The 12,966-nt window shown below is 36.5% G+C and overlaps 1 protein-coding gene across 15 annotated transcripts in view; it reads right to left on the bottom strand.

Moving 5' to 3' along the window:
- ARID4B (AT-rich interaction domain 4B) overlaps nucleotides 1-12,966 on the bottom strand; it is a 134,597-nt gene that overhangs the window by 22,003 nt on the left and 99,628 nt on the right. For all 15 annotated transcript variants that reach the window (XM_065922271.1, XM_065922274.1, XM_065922280.1 and 12 more), the window contains one exon: nucleotides 989-1,073. In XM_065922271.1, coding sequence (XP_065778343.1) covers nucleotides 989-1,073 — 85 coding nt within the window. The remainder of the gene's footprint in view (nucleotides 1-988; nucleotides 1,074-12,966) is intronic.

Genomic DNA, 12,966 nt, shown 5'->3' with positions numbered 1-12,966 from the left:
TTTTTACTGCCACACACACCAAATTCCTCTAGTAGCTTAGGAGCAATAGCAAGACTTCCACACTTCCCAGTAAAAACCAAGAGTGTCCTGAATTGTAGCTACTGAGTTGCCAAACCAAAACTTTAAAAATATGAACCCAGTTTCATTGTGAGAAAAGAATAATCACTTCAGGAGAAAACTTTCGCACATAGGGTCACTAAGGTATCATTTAGCCAGAGTAAATAGCGCCTCACTTTTAAAATGAAAACTGAATTTCAGGAGAACTGTTAAACACTTCAACTACATATACCATTCAAAGTAGGAAAAAGCCATTAAGAGATAAAAAATATTCTAAAACCTAGTGAATAGTCTGCTTTCTAATAAAACATTAAAAAGATTTAATCTTAGAATGAACATGACTAATTCCTAATTCCACATAAAACTAACATTAATTTCCATACAAGCGCATTATTAATAGATTCCCCATGGTATCTAAGCAGTGTGTGCCTCTTGGGGTCTCGTGAACACATTCTAAGGCACTATCTGTGGTGCCAGAAAGATGAAGAAAAAAAGAGCTGCAGCTAAGCTCTCCTGTGCCTTCAGGCTCCTTCTTCTCCGCCTCTGAATGGTTTACAGCTATTACAGTAACCCCAGAGTTCCCAGCTACACAACACTTCAGGGCTCCCAGCCGGAGACCAGAGGTGCATGAACAAGTTGAAATGGGTAAGTGAGATCTTGGGTGAGTGGACTTACACAATGTTGGGACTAAAAAAGCGTCAAAGATCGCTTAGTACTGTTTTCAAAATGTCCTTCCATAAGCTGACAATATTAATTGTTCCCCAAATCTAGTATTTGATAAACTATTTCAAGACAGTATTCCCAACTCTATCAACACACACACACACACACACACACACACACTCTCTCTCTCTCTCTCTCTCTCATCTGGAGGAAAGGTTCCTTAATTAAGAGCTATAATATACAGCAAAATATATTTTGCTTTTATTACCTTTATTTTCTTGCGATGTTTTATCTTGGGCACATTTTTATCAGCAGGTCTTACTATTTTATCTGCTTTAATCCATTCATCATACCTAAAATCAAAGGAAATTAACATAAATATACAAAACACATACTATAGAAGGAACTATGCCATATTAAAGAGAAACTCATAAACAGAATCATAATATTGTAAAACCTTGAGGGCCACTAGGTTCCACCTTCTGGTTTAAGGAACAAAGTTACCGAGGCGCAGAGAGAGATGCAGTGGCCTGTCCCAGGACAGACTTTCAGCTACTAGCTGAGCCAATGCTCAGCCAGGTCTCTGGATTCCTGGACCAGCACTACTTCCCCTGTTACACCAAAGAGAAACCAAAGCTGCACAATAGCCATTAAGAGCACTCACAGTGTTTCCTATTTTTTTTTTGGTTTACTTTGTTGTTTTCTTAAGCAGCAAGAAGTTCATTTTCCCCTAAACATATCAGGAAGCTAAGGGGAAGCATGACTGCCAAGTTTTCAGGCTTAGGAGTTGCTGCCTACGTATACAGATGGCTGAGAATTAACAGTTGTGATGGGTTCTCCACTCCGTGCTGGCTGTCTGCGGGAGTTCACAGGGCACAAGCTACTACTGACTGCAATAAATCTATTTGTTTAAGGGGGTGGGGTGGGGTGGGGTGGGGAGTAGTTTAATTTTGTAACAAACTCAGCTAGAAAGAAGAAACATTAAACCTCTTTTTATGTTTGAAAGTTACATACATTTATTCTGGAAAATGGAAAACTGATTTGACATTTTTAACTCGAGAACATGAAAAACTGAAAATGAGCTTTTACATTAAAATGTCCTCATTATTAGAGACATTAAGTGAAGTAAGAAAGACCCTGAGTCAGTAAGTAAGTGATTTAGGTCATTACCTTACTGGTAAATTATATTCTTGCTCTAGAGTAGGCCTGGGTACATACATGCTAAGTCCCTTCAAATGTGTCCAACTCTTCTTGACCCTATGGAGTGTAGTAGCCCACCAGGCTCCTCTGTCCATAGGATTGTCTAGGCAAGAACACTGGAGTGGGTTGCTTTGCCCTCCTCCAGGGGACTGTCCCAACCCAGGGATCAAGCCTATGTCTCTTACATTTCCTGCATTGGCAGGCAGGTTCTTTACCACTAGCGCCAGCTGGGAAGGCCCAGAATAGGTCTAGCAAGTATCTGTAAGGACTCCCAGGCAGAGCTAGACTGCTGGTGCAAACTATGGCCTGCAGCAACGTTGACAGCTCAACCCCCACAAGGGCTAGGCTGCTGTCTGCCAGAAGCTGGTGAGGGCCACAGTGATAATTAGAAAGGATGAGAAAAGGATGGAATGAGTTCTAGAAAAGTCTTTACATAATTCCTGCTGACTAGCTATGTGGTCAAGACATTCCCAACCTCAGGCTTAAGTTTATTTGTTATAAAGCAAATATTATTCTTCTACTAAAAACACTCCTCTGGTATGTATACTGGCACATTAGCACCTACCTGTATATTTACATATTTAAATTTTTCCCATTAATGCTAAAAACTGCATTATGCTTGAGAAGAAAGCAATTTAGCCCCTAACAATATTAGAGAGTGAAGGTGAAGAATACACAGAAAATACCTCCACCCTCTGCAAAGTTGGATGTGAACTTCTAGAAACTGCCCTTATTAGAATATAGTTATGGAAATTAATGCTATGTACTTTAAAAAAAGAAACACAACACACTGTTTTCTTATGAGAAAAACTAAAAATAGTTCATGATGGTTACACATACCATCAACATAAGCTAAACAAAGATATAACAGTATTTTAACCTTTCTTAATCCAAGACTCTGCTGTATAGTTAATTTTGTAATACGAGGCATTTTGACTACCAGTAAGGGTACTACTCAATTCGACTTGGATTTTTGACATGAATTATATGTCAAATTAGGATAAATTTCAAATTAGGATAAAACAGTAGCTTTCAGTGTAAGAATATCACCAAGACACTGTACCCTTGTATATTTTATATGGAGCATCAAACACATCAAACAAGCAAAAAATAGTCACTGTCTTCATAGTACAATGTGCACTGTGAAAATGATTTCTTTATGACTTGAGATAAAGTTTGTTGCTTAAACTTTCTTAGGAACAAGGTAGGAGGAACCTATACATAAATAAAATAATGGCTACTCCATATGGCACAGGCTGATGCTTGCTACCTAAGCACCACTGGAGTACAGATGCTATATGGTAAACATATTCTCCTCTACTCAAATATAAACTAAGGATGGTATCAGAGGACTGGTTATCAGACCTTGAGTAATGAATGTGGGGGTGGAAGCAAAGTTGAGTCAGGAAAAAAGCTAAAGAGAAAGGTTCTGGAATTATATGAAACAAACTATACATGCTTCTAAAATATTTGAATAGTAGTCATTAAACACTATAGTCTTAACTAAACTATGTAACAATCATTTTTCAAGTTACTGATCATTCTTCATGGCTTTAGGAGATTCCTTGAAAAAATTCTTTAGATATGTTTGCTACTAATTATATGGTAATATATGGTTCCGCAAGTATTAGCTAATATTACATGACCCCATTATTATTTGCCCCCTTTTATTCCATTTTCTCCATGCTTTCTGTTTGTTTAGGCATTCCTTTGTTCTAATACTATTCTTTTAGATTTTGTCTTTTCTCAGTCAGATTTTGGAGAAGGAAGTGGCAGCCCACTCCAGTACTCTTGCCTGGAGAATTCCATGGACAGAGGAGCCTGGCAGGCTACAGTCCATGGGATCGCAAAGAGTCACATGACTGTGAAACTAACTTTCACTTTTCAGTCAGGTTTATGCTCTTTTCATAAAATGTAATAATAACAGTATTGTTAGTGTTATTATAACTAATATCCTTCAGAACTAGAATATGTCTTAAAAAATCTATCAATGAATTTATTTCACAGATTAAGAAACTCAAACCATGGAAGTGAACTGATCGTTCAAGCTATAGGCTTGCCAGAAAGTTTGAGAAGAATGGGAAATGGGCCTGTTAAACAATGTGACACTAGAATGACAAAGTGCGCCAGGTCCTATTCTGATCAAGTATACAGAAGAGTCCAGACCAGCAACTAAAAAGCCTCCTTAAGGACGCCAAGTAGGAATGAACCCGTGAGGAGGGAGAACAGGTGAAAACAGTGTATGAGAATTTTCGTTAAGGTAGCTGTTTCAAATTACAAACGCCCTTACCCCACATAGAGGCTGAGAAAAGTGAAAAGTCGCTGAGTCATATCTGACTCTTTGTGACCCCATGGACTGTACAGACCATGTAATTCTCTAGGCCAGAATACTGGAGTGAGTAGCCACTCTCTTCTCCGGGGGATCTTCCCAACCCAGGTCTCCCACATTGCAGGCACATTCTTTACCACTGAGCCACCAGGGAAGCCCAAGAATACTGGAGTGGGTAGCCTATCCTTTCACTAGGGGATCTTCCTGACCCAGGAGTCAAAGCGGGGTCTCCTGCACTGCAGGCGGATTCTTTACCAGCTGAGCTACCAGGGGAGCCCTGAGGTTGAGACCACCGATGTAAACATTAACAGACAAACATTTCAGAATGTAATGAGGTTCTAAATATCACTTTAGTTGCCTGAGTAATCTTACAAGGGGAAAAAAATGACCAGAAAATAAACTGATGTCATAACTAATCACTGTATTTTAAGTATAAAGAAATGCTCTTGCCTGTTATGTAATTACTATTAGAGTATTATTCAAGAGTTCTGTAATGCTCTTGCCCGTTATGTAATTACTCATTAGAGTATTATTCAAGAGTTCTATTTTCTTTACAGAATACTTTCAAAGAACACAAAGGAGAGAAAAAGAAATTCATGCAGGAGAAAAAAGCAAACTGATATACCCCAAAATTACTACTGACATTAAATTATGTAAGACAGAGTTAGGCCAGTTTAATTTTTATTTTACTAGTGTTTGTTAATTTAAATAAAGGAGGTAATACTCATGGATTAAGATCTCTGATTCCCTATCAAACACCAAGAATGAAGATTTGAGTAAAATAAAGAGAATTAAGATCAGAACTACAAAAAAAGCTGTCACTGAATCTGTTTATTCTATATGAACTTAAAACTTTTTATGTAGTATATTTCGTATTTATTAAAAAGAGATTACAACATTTTTACTTTAGGCATAAGTATGTAGTCCAAGAAGACAGAATATAGGAAAATTAGTTCAAATTTAAATATCTTGCATTAAAAAATGAAATAATGGGAGGTGGCAAAGAGCAGAAAATTATAGCTTTAAAAAAAAAAAAGAGACCATAAAACATGTCTCAATTTCTCCTCAGGGCATCATACCAAGTAGGATATTGATTCATCCTTCAAAATAACCTCTTTAGGAGGTAGATGAACCTAGAACCTATTATACAGAGTGAAGTAAGTCAGAAAGAGGAAGATAAATATCATATTCTAACACATACATACAGAATCTAGAAAAATGGTACTGAAGAATTTATTTACAGGGCAGCAATGGAGAAACAGACATAGAGAATAGACTCATGGACATGGGGAGAGGGGAGGAGAGGGTGAGATGTGTGGAAAGAGTAAGATGGAAACTTACATTACCATATGTAAAATAGACAACCAATGGGAATTTGCTGTTTGTCTCAGGAAACTCAAACAGGGGCGCTGTATCAACCTAGAGGGGTGGGGTGGGGAGGGAGACGGGAGGGAGGTTCAAAGGGGATGGGATGTTTGTATACCTATGGCTGATTCATGTTGAGGTTTGACAGAACAACAAAATTCCATAAAGCAAATATACTTTCATTAAAAATAAATAAATAAATAAATAAAACATAACTTCTTCAAAGAAAACAGGAATTTTTAAAACTAAGTCAAATATAAATTTTCTGGTTTTAAGATGCTTTCCTCCTTCTCTCAAACATTCCCAAATATATGAACATGCTTTCATCCCTCAGCCATAGTGGTCATCCTGTTCCAGTGGCTCTCCAGTATTCTTGATTCTGCTTTAAATACCACAAAGGGAATCAAGACAGTAGAATGCATGTTCTGATGGGGACTCTCAACTGTGAATGAAGAACACTCTTAACAGCTATTCAGGGCAACAGATATTCCAAGAAACCACTTCATTGCTAAATACCTAGATCTTCTCCCAAGGATAGCAGGCCCGTTGCTGTCAGCTACCATGTTTTGTGATAATGCAGCTTGAAAACTAGAAAAGAAATTGAAGCTAAGCGGTTGGCCAATGAGAATGTCTGAGAAAAATCAGGCACTCTAGATTACTGACAAAAACTGTACCGCCTACATGCATGCAGGCTAAGTTATTTCAGTCATGTCCGACTCATTGCGACCCTACAGTCTGTAGCCCGCCAAGTTCCTCTGTCCATGGTATCCTCCAGGCAAGAATACTGGAGTCAGTTGCCACTTCCTTCTCCAGTACTGCTTATAATTGGGACTTTAAATTTAGAAATTATGAACTGAAGAGAGCAATTGGTCTGCTCATGACAAAAGGAAATATAGCTTGTAAGAGCACAAGGAAACGAAGATTACTACTTTCATTAAACAACAAATATTAAAAAACCAAGAAAAATAAATACTGAAACAAATATGAACAAACACTGAATACAAAAATGAAGACTAAACCTGTTAGTGATTAGACCATGCTTTTTCAACTCAGTTATCAATAAACTCTTTGTAATTAATGTGTGGAGCCTAGATAAGTATCTCATCTGATATTTAAAGTACTAAAGAAAATATTTTCAAAGAATATACTGACTTGGGAAAATCTGTTGGGATCATCTAACGTTCAACTAATGGAATAAACATGAAAGAACAGAGCGTGGGCAACCCATTTAATTTCTAGCAGTTGGCTCCCTGACCTACATAAAATGAAGGAAAGTAGAACAGATGATCCCCCAAATTAAAAACCCGAACGAAACCCCAGACCAGAAGTCTGCACAAGGGCTTGCTCACTGGACAAACATTTGTTAGGCAGCTGTCAGGTGACAGGCTCTGCACGAGGCGCTGGGCAATGGAAGCACCACAGTGTCTCCGCAAGGAGCTCACAGTTTAACACGGAGGACAACAGCAGCCAGCCGTTACACGGCAACAACACCAACCTTCCGAACCCTTCCCGAGAAAGCAGCTACATAGTATTTGAAATTTTAATGTGCTGAATTAAAATATTTATACAAAGCTAAAAGGAACCATTCAGAGACCATAGCATACTTGCTCTCACCAGAGAAAAATGAAAGAGTTCTAAAAAGAAAACGTTTTGATTTTTTGTATGGATGTGTTGGCAAATCATCTAAGAAATCATTTAGCAACAATAAAAATGGAAAAGAGCATTCGTCAACCAGACATAAGATACCAAAATGGTTACTGTGCCCACAATAATTCAGATTTTGGTTCTGTTTAAACCCAACTAAACCACTTTCAAAGAAGTATTATCAGTCATGTGTTTACATATACCCACACAATAATTACATGCAGAATAATGTACAAATAACTGCAAAAGCAAAGCTAAACTGACAAAATATTTTAAAACTCATTATTTAAAATACACATATTGTAAAAGATAAAAATCTAGTAACCAAGCATTAATATAAATGAAATATTAAAATCATCTGTACTTTTTCTGTCAAGGAGAGACTCATTTAGCAACTGCTGAACAATTAAGTATTTTGTATCTTGCCTATCTACATGCAAAAAGATAACATACATCATAAAACTAACTTAGCTTTAAAAACCTCACATCTGAGATAAAAACTTAGGCCCTCTTAGCAGGAAAGGAATTTCCCCACTTAAACTGAGTAAGAAAATATGGGGGGGAAAAAAAAAAAAAAGAAAATATGGGAGAAAATATGTTGTAAGAGAAAAAAAGACCAAGTTATGAGAAAAGCAGCACTAGTTATCAATTACAAACTTTATAAGCAATTTAACCAGGTTACCTACTTCATGAATTTTCTATAATAATCTCAATATAGACATTTATTTATTTATTTTTTTTTAGACATTTATTTTTAATGTGAGAAAATACCTAAAGCAAAATTTATAAAGAGACCTACTGAGGACCGTTTAATGCCTTTAGTCATGAACTTAAAACAGGGCTTCCCTGATGGTACAGTGACTAATAATCCACCTCGCAATGCAGGGACATGGGTTTGATCCCTGGTCCGGGAAGATCCCACATGCTACAGAGCAACTAAGCCTGTACACCACAACTACTGAGTCTGAGCGCTGGAGCCCAAGTGCTGCAGCTACTGAGCCCATGAGCCCTGGAGCCTGTGCTCTGCAAAGGGAGAAGCACCACGGTGAGAAGCCTGCGCACCGCAACTAGAGAGCAGCCTCCACTGACCACAACTAGGGAAAGCCCATGTGCAACAATGAAGAGCCTGTGCAGCCAAAATAAGTTTTAAAATAAATAAACTTAAAAAGATAAAAATAAAAGCATATTATTGAAAAAATAAAATCCTAAGCATGCTCTTAACATTTCATATTTCCATCCCATGTAACACTGGTCAAGTCACACCAAAAAAAGCAGGAATGGTTTCATCATAATAGAGAAAAGCAGAATGATAAAAACATTAATATTACTGCATCATCATATTAAAGACATAAACAGTATAAGAGAATGGCATTACAATACTACAGATCTGTTTTCCTAGAAAATTTAACTGTGTAAAATGAAACAAAGGTCTTCAGGCAGAGGTAGTATATAATATTAACAACACATCACAGAACATTGTACCAGGACTATAAAGATCACTGTAAATGGTTAACAACTCTGGCACTCTTTGTATGTTGTGATGCAGCTACTGACTTCTAAAAGAATCCTTGAAGTTTGTTCTATGAATATTTGATAAGTTTAGGGGGTTAGTATTTTTGTGCACATTTAGACAAACATACTGATGTACCTGCCAATCTATAAAGCTATGAAATGGAATAGGACCAAGTTAATGCTTTACAGTAAATATACCTACCAATCTATAAAAAATACTGATAGAACAGGTCCAGTTAAATAAACACTCCGAGAAAAGCCATTTGAGTGCAAAAATGCCTGAGTTTGTTAATCTTTTTCACAAAGGAAATGTTTATTTTCACTTGTACTGAAAAGCTAACCAACTCAAAAGTCATTTTTCTAAAGAGAAATTATATTTATGTTCACTTTACTCACTGCTTATAAGCTTTCATTTAAATTTCTCTACATGAAGGACTGTCTGATATAAAGCATTTTACATGGTGCAAAACAATTTTTCACATGAGCAGTAACATACAGCCCTTGACTTCTATAGTAGTTTTCCATTTTAATGCTTTGGATCATAAACATAAGTGAATAGGCTAGGACAGAAGGGTTTATGGAGACAAGAGTTTGGAGATGGCAGTGAGGTATGAAATGAAGTGAAATGAAGAAGGGCACACAAGAGGAGGTGTGCACAAAGAGAGTAAGGAGGCTTAGAGACAAAGATATGGGCTATGTTCCCCTTCTCTCCTTAAAACAGACTGACAGTTATTTACTTGGAGACCACTGTCAAATGGCCTTCATTTACAGTTCTTTAACTTAACATGGAGTGGAAGAAAGTCACAGGAGTGGGCACTTCCAGTCTATTCAAGTCTCTAACTCTCAACCCCATTTTATCTGCGAATTAGGAGATGGGCTCTGTGTATCACCCAAAGAGGTCATTAAAAAAGTTGAATACCACAATCAAAGATAAAAATTAACTCAAGATGGACCAAAATGCTAAATATTAAAGCTAAAACTATAAAACTCTCATAAGAAAATAGGGATGTTTTCATGACACTGAATTTGGCAATGTTTTCTAGGATACAAACCAAAAGCATGAGCAACACAGAAAAAAAAACAGACAAACTGGACTTTATCAAAATTAAAAACTTCTGTACAGCAAATGACAATACCAAGGGTGAAAAGACAATTCTGTGGGTTCACAGGAGAAAACATATGCAAATTACATCTCTGATAAGGGATTAGTATACAGAATACATAAAGAACTCCGACAACTCTTTAACATCAACAAAAAAAACAACCAATTCAAAAAAGGGCAAAAAAAATTTGGCTCCAAAAAAAATTATAATTAAAAAAAATTCAACATCAAAAAAGTGACTCAAATCAAAACTGGAAAAACAGAAATACAGTATAAATTAAGTTAAAATGTATACCAGAAGAATGAAAGAAGGGAACAATTAAAGGGGAGTAAACACATAAAGACAAGAAATAAGACAGAAAATATAAAATAACTGAGAAGTGGTTTTTTAATTTTGAGAAAGGCAGAAAAGAAAAATAAACAAGAAAAGTAACTGCAGCTGCAGCTGTTGGAACAGAAAGAGTGATCCACTGAGTCAGTCACACAGGTAAGGCAAGTAAGAAGTTAAGAAACAAGGTTGAACAGCTGACAGTTCTGGAGGTGCAGTGTGGCATAAGCCTTACTGGGTTGGGTTTACACAAAAACAAAGAAAAAGTGGATAACAAGTGTAAATAACTCAAATCATTTTTGCCGGATGGAAATGGAGCAAAGAAACAGCACAGTAGAAAACACAGGGTTAAGTTCAAAGGAGTGTTCTTTGAGATCAAAGAAGTAACCGCAGGTCTATATACAGATGGGAATGGTTTAGAACAGAACAAGAAACAAAATATAGAGAAAAAAGAGGAGAATTTCTGGGCCCGTTAACTCTGATTCTGGCAGAAGGCATGGCAATTAGAAGATGGGTTTTAGACAGCAGCATGCTTATTCACCTAAGGTGAAAGATGAGAAGGCATAAGATACAGCAAGCATCATATATAGGTAAGAAGGTCATGTAGTGGAATTCTGTAGAAATTTTCTTCTTTCAATTTTTCAATGAGGTCACCAGCTGAAAGTGGGGATGGGGAGAGTTGCTGGGACTTTAAGGAGGGAAGAAACAATATTAAAAAAGAAAGATTTCTATAACTGTACAGTGATGAATGTGAATGAATTACACTTACTGCGGTGATCACTGTGTAATATATACAAATATCAAACTGCTATATTGTACACCTGAATATAACATTACCTGTTAATGATACCAATAAAAATTACAGTAATAACTAAAGATTATGCCATTAAAAAATAAAACAGTCTGAGAAAGCAGAAAGGGCCCAGGAGGAGGACACACAGTGCCCACTTGAGGTTCACAGTCCCAACTTTAAAATAAGACCAATCACTGTGGTTGCCCATCAACTGCACAGGTGCAGGCCAGGAGGGGGAGGAGGAGTGTTAAGGCTGAATCAGGATTCTTGCAGTTCTGTCAAGCAGGTGCTGCAAAGCAACACAAGAGCAACAGAAGAATACAGGGGTATTAAAAAAATTATAAGAAATGACTGAAGAATATAAGCAACAGAAGGAGAGGTTGAGGGCATTAGGGGTTTGTAAATCCTGGTGGGATACTTCCCTCACCTGGACAAATTCCTCGATAGGGAATATTTCTTTGTACCTTTAGTGCAAAGCACAATATTGGCTCATAGATGTTGAACTTATGTTTGCCAAATAAAGAAACATGTTTGATAAACAGCGGGTGCATGCTCACAAAAATGTGATTAAACCAACTGGCTTGTGAAAGCTTTTTACTCCACCTATTCCCTCCAAGAAGGTGCCAATTTGCTTCCAAAAATATGGTATTTTTTAAATGAGACACATCTTCATTTCAAATAATATATTCAAAAATAATTTACCTTATTTTCAGTTTTCTGCAACATAATATGCACTAGAAATAACTTGTTATTTGAGTTACAGTTGAAATTTACAGTGTCTCTTATTTTTAGTTGGGATATTCTTTAATGTAGTTGGTAATCATCAACATAAAAAATAAACTCTAGTCAAATTTCCAAATCCATGGTTATAGAAAGTCAAGGTGGAAATGGAGAAAAATAAATCAGCACCAATACATGATAGAATATTGATGTATTTTAAATCCCATGCCAAGCAGTCTAGATAGTTCTAAAACACAAGGTTGTAAATATTACTGAACAAGGATATTTGCTACTGAACAAAGATAAATCCAACACACTCAAAGTTATGGCCAATGAATTCCAAACTGTAACTTTATTTTCAAACATCAATCCCATGTTTTACGGCACGACCTAGAAACCTGAGAGTGAAAAGGATCAATTAGCTAATAATACTAAAAAAATCTATAAAATATTAACATCACTGAGAAATTAAAACAAATATAACAGTGAGCCTACTATTATAACTACTGAAGTATGACTCTATGTTTTTTAATGTACAGAGATATATTTTTTAAAAGACTAAAAGAGAACACTACAATACAAAAAAGTAATCTTATCTTTCTTTTATGTATTTTCCTATTGAATGCGACTTTTGCATGAGTTTTTAAAATTCTGTAAACAAGCATGTGGTGAACTAGTAAATACCATATGTAACACTGGAAAATAGTCTTACATGTGGGTCATCATACTGAAAACTTCTGTAGCTGTGCTTTACCATTTTGGGCTTCCCAGGTGGTGCTAGTGGTAAAGCGCCTGGCTGCCAATGCAGGAGACATTAGAGACTTGGGTTGGATCCCTGGGCCAGGAAGATCCCCCTGGAAGAGGGAATGACAAGCCACTACAGCATTCCTGCCTGGAGAATCCCATGGACAGAGAACCTGGCGGACTACAGCCTGTGGGGTCGGGAAGAGTCACACACAGCTCAGATAACTTAGCACTGAAGCACATGTGGTTAAGGATCAGAATTCTGGCGATTTCTCATAAATTCGATGTGAGCACATTAAAATGTCTTTTTTCTCATCGTAGTAGTTAAAAACAAATTGACCCAAACACTATCTTATGTAAAAAACAAAAAAAGCGACATTTTCAGTTATGAAATAGGGGTATAAATGAAAATTAACATAAAGGTTTATATAGAACTTCACAAAAAAGAAAAATGTAGAAATCATAAGAAAACAGTATTTTTCTAACTAAGAAAGATATTATTTTCCTTA

Source organism: Muntiacus reevesi, chromosome 2, assembly GCF_963930625.1.
Source record: "Muntiacus reevesi chromosome 2, mMunRee1.1, whole genome shotgun sequence".
Classification (NCBI taxonomy): Eukaryota; Metazoa; Chordata; class Mammalia; order Artiodactyla; family Cervidae; genus Muntiacus; species Muntiacus reevesi.
The sequence above is the reverse complement of the archived record's forward strand: the minus strand, read 5'-3'. Positions and strand labels throughout refer to the sequence as shown.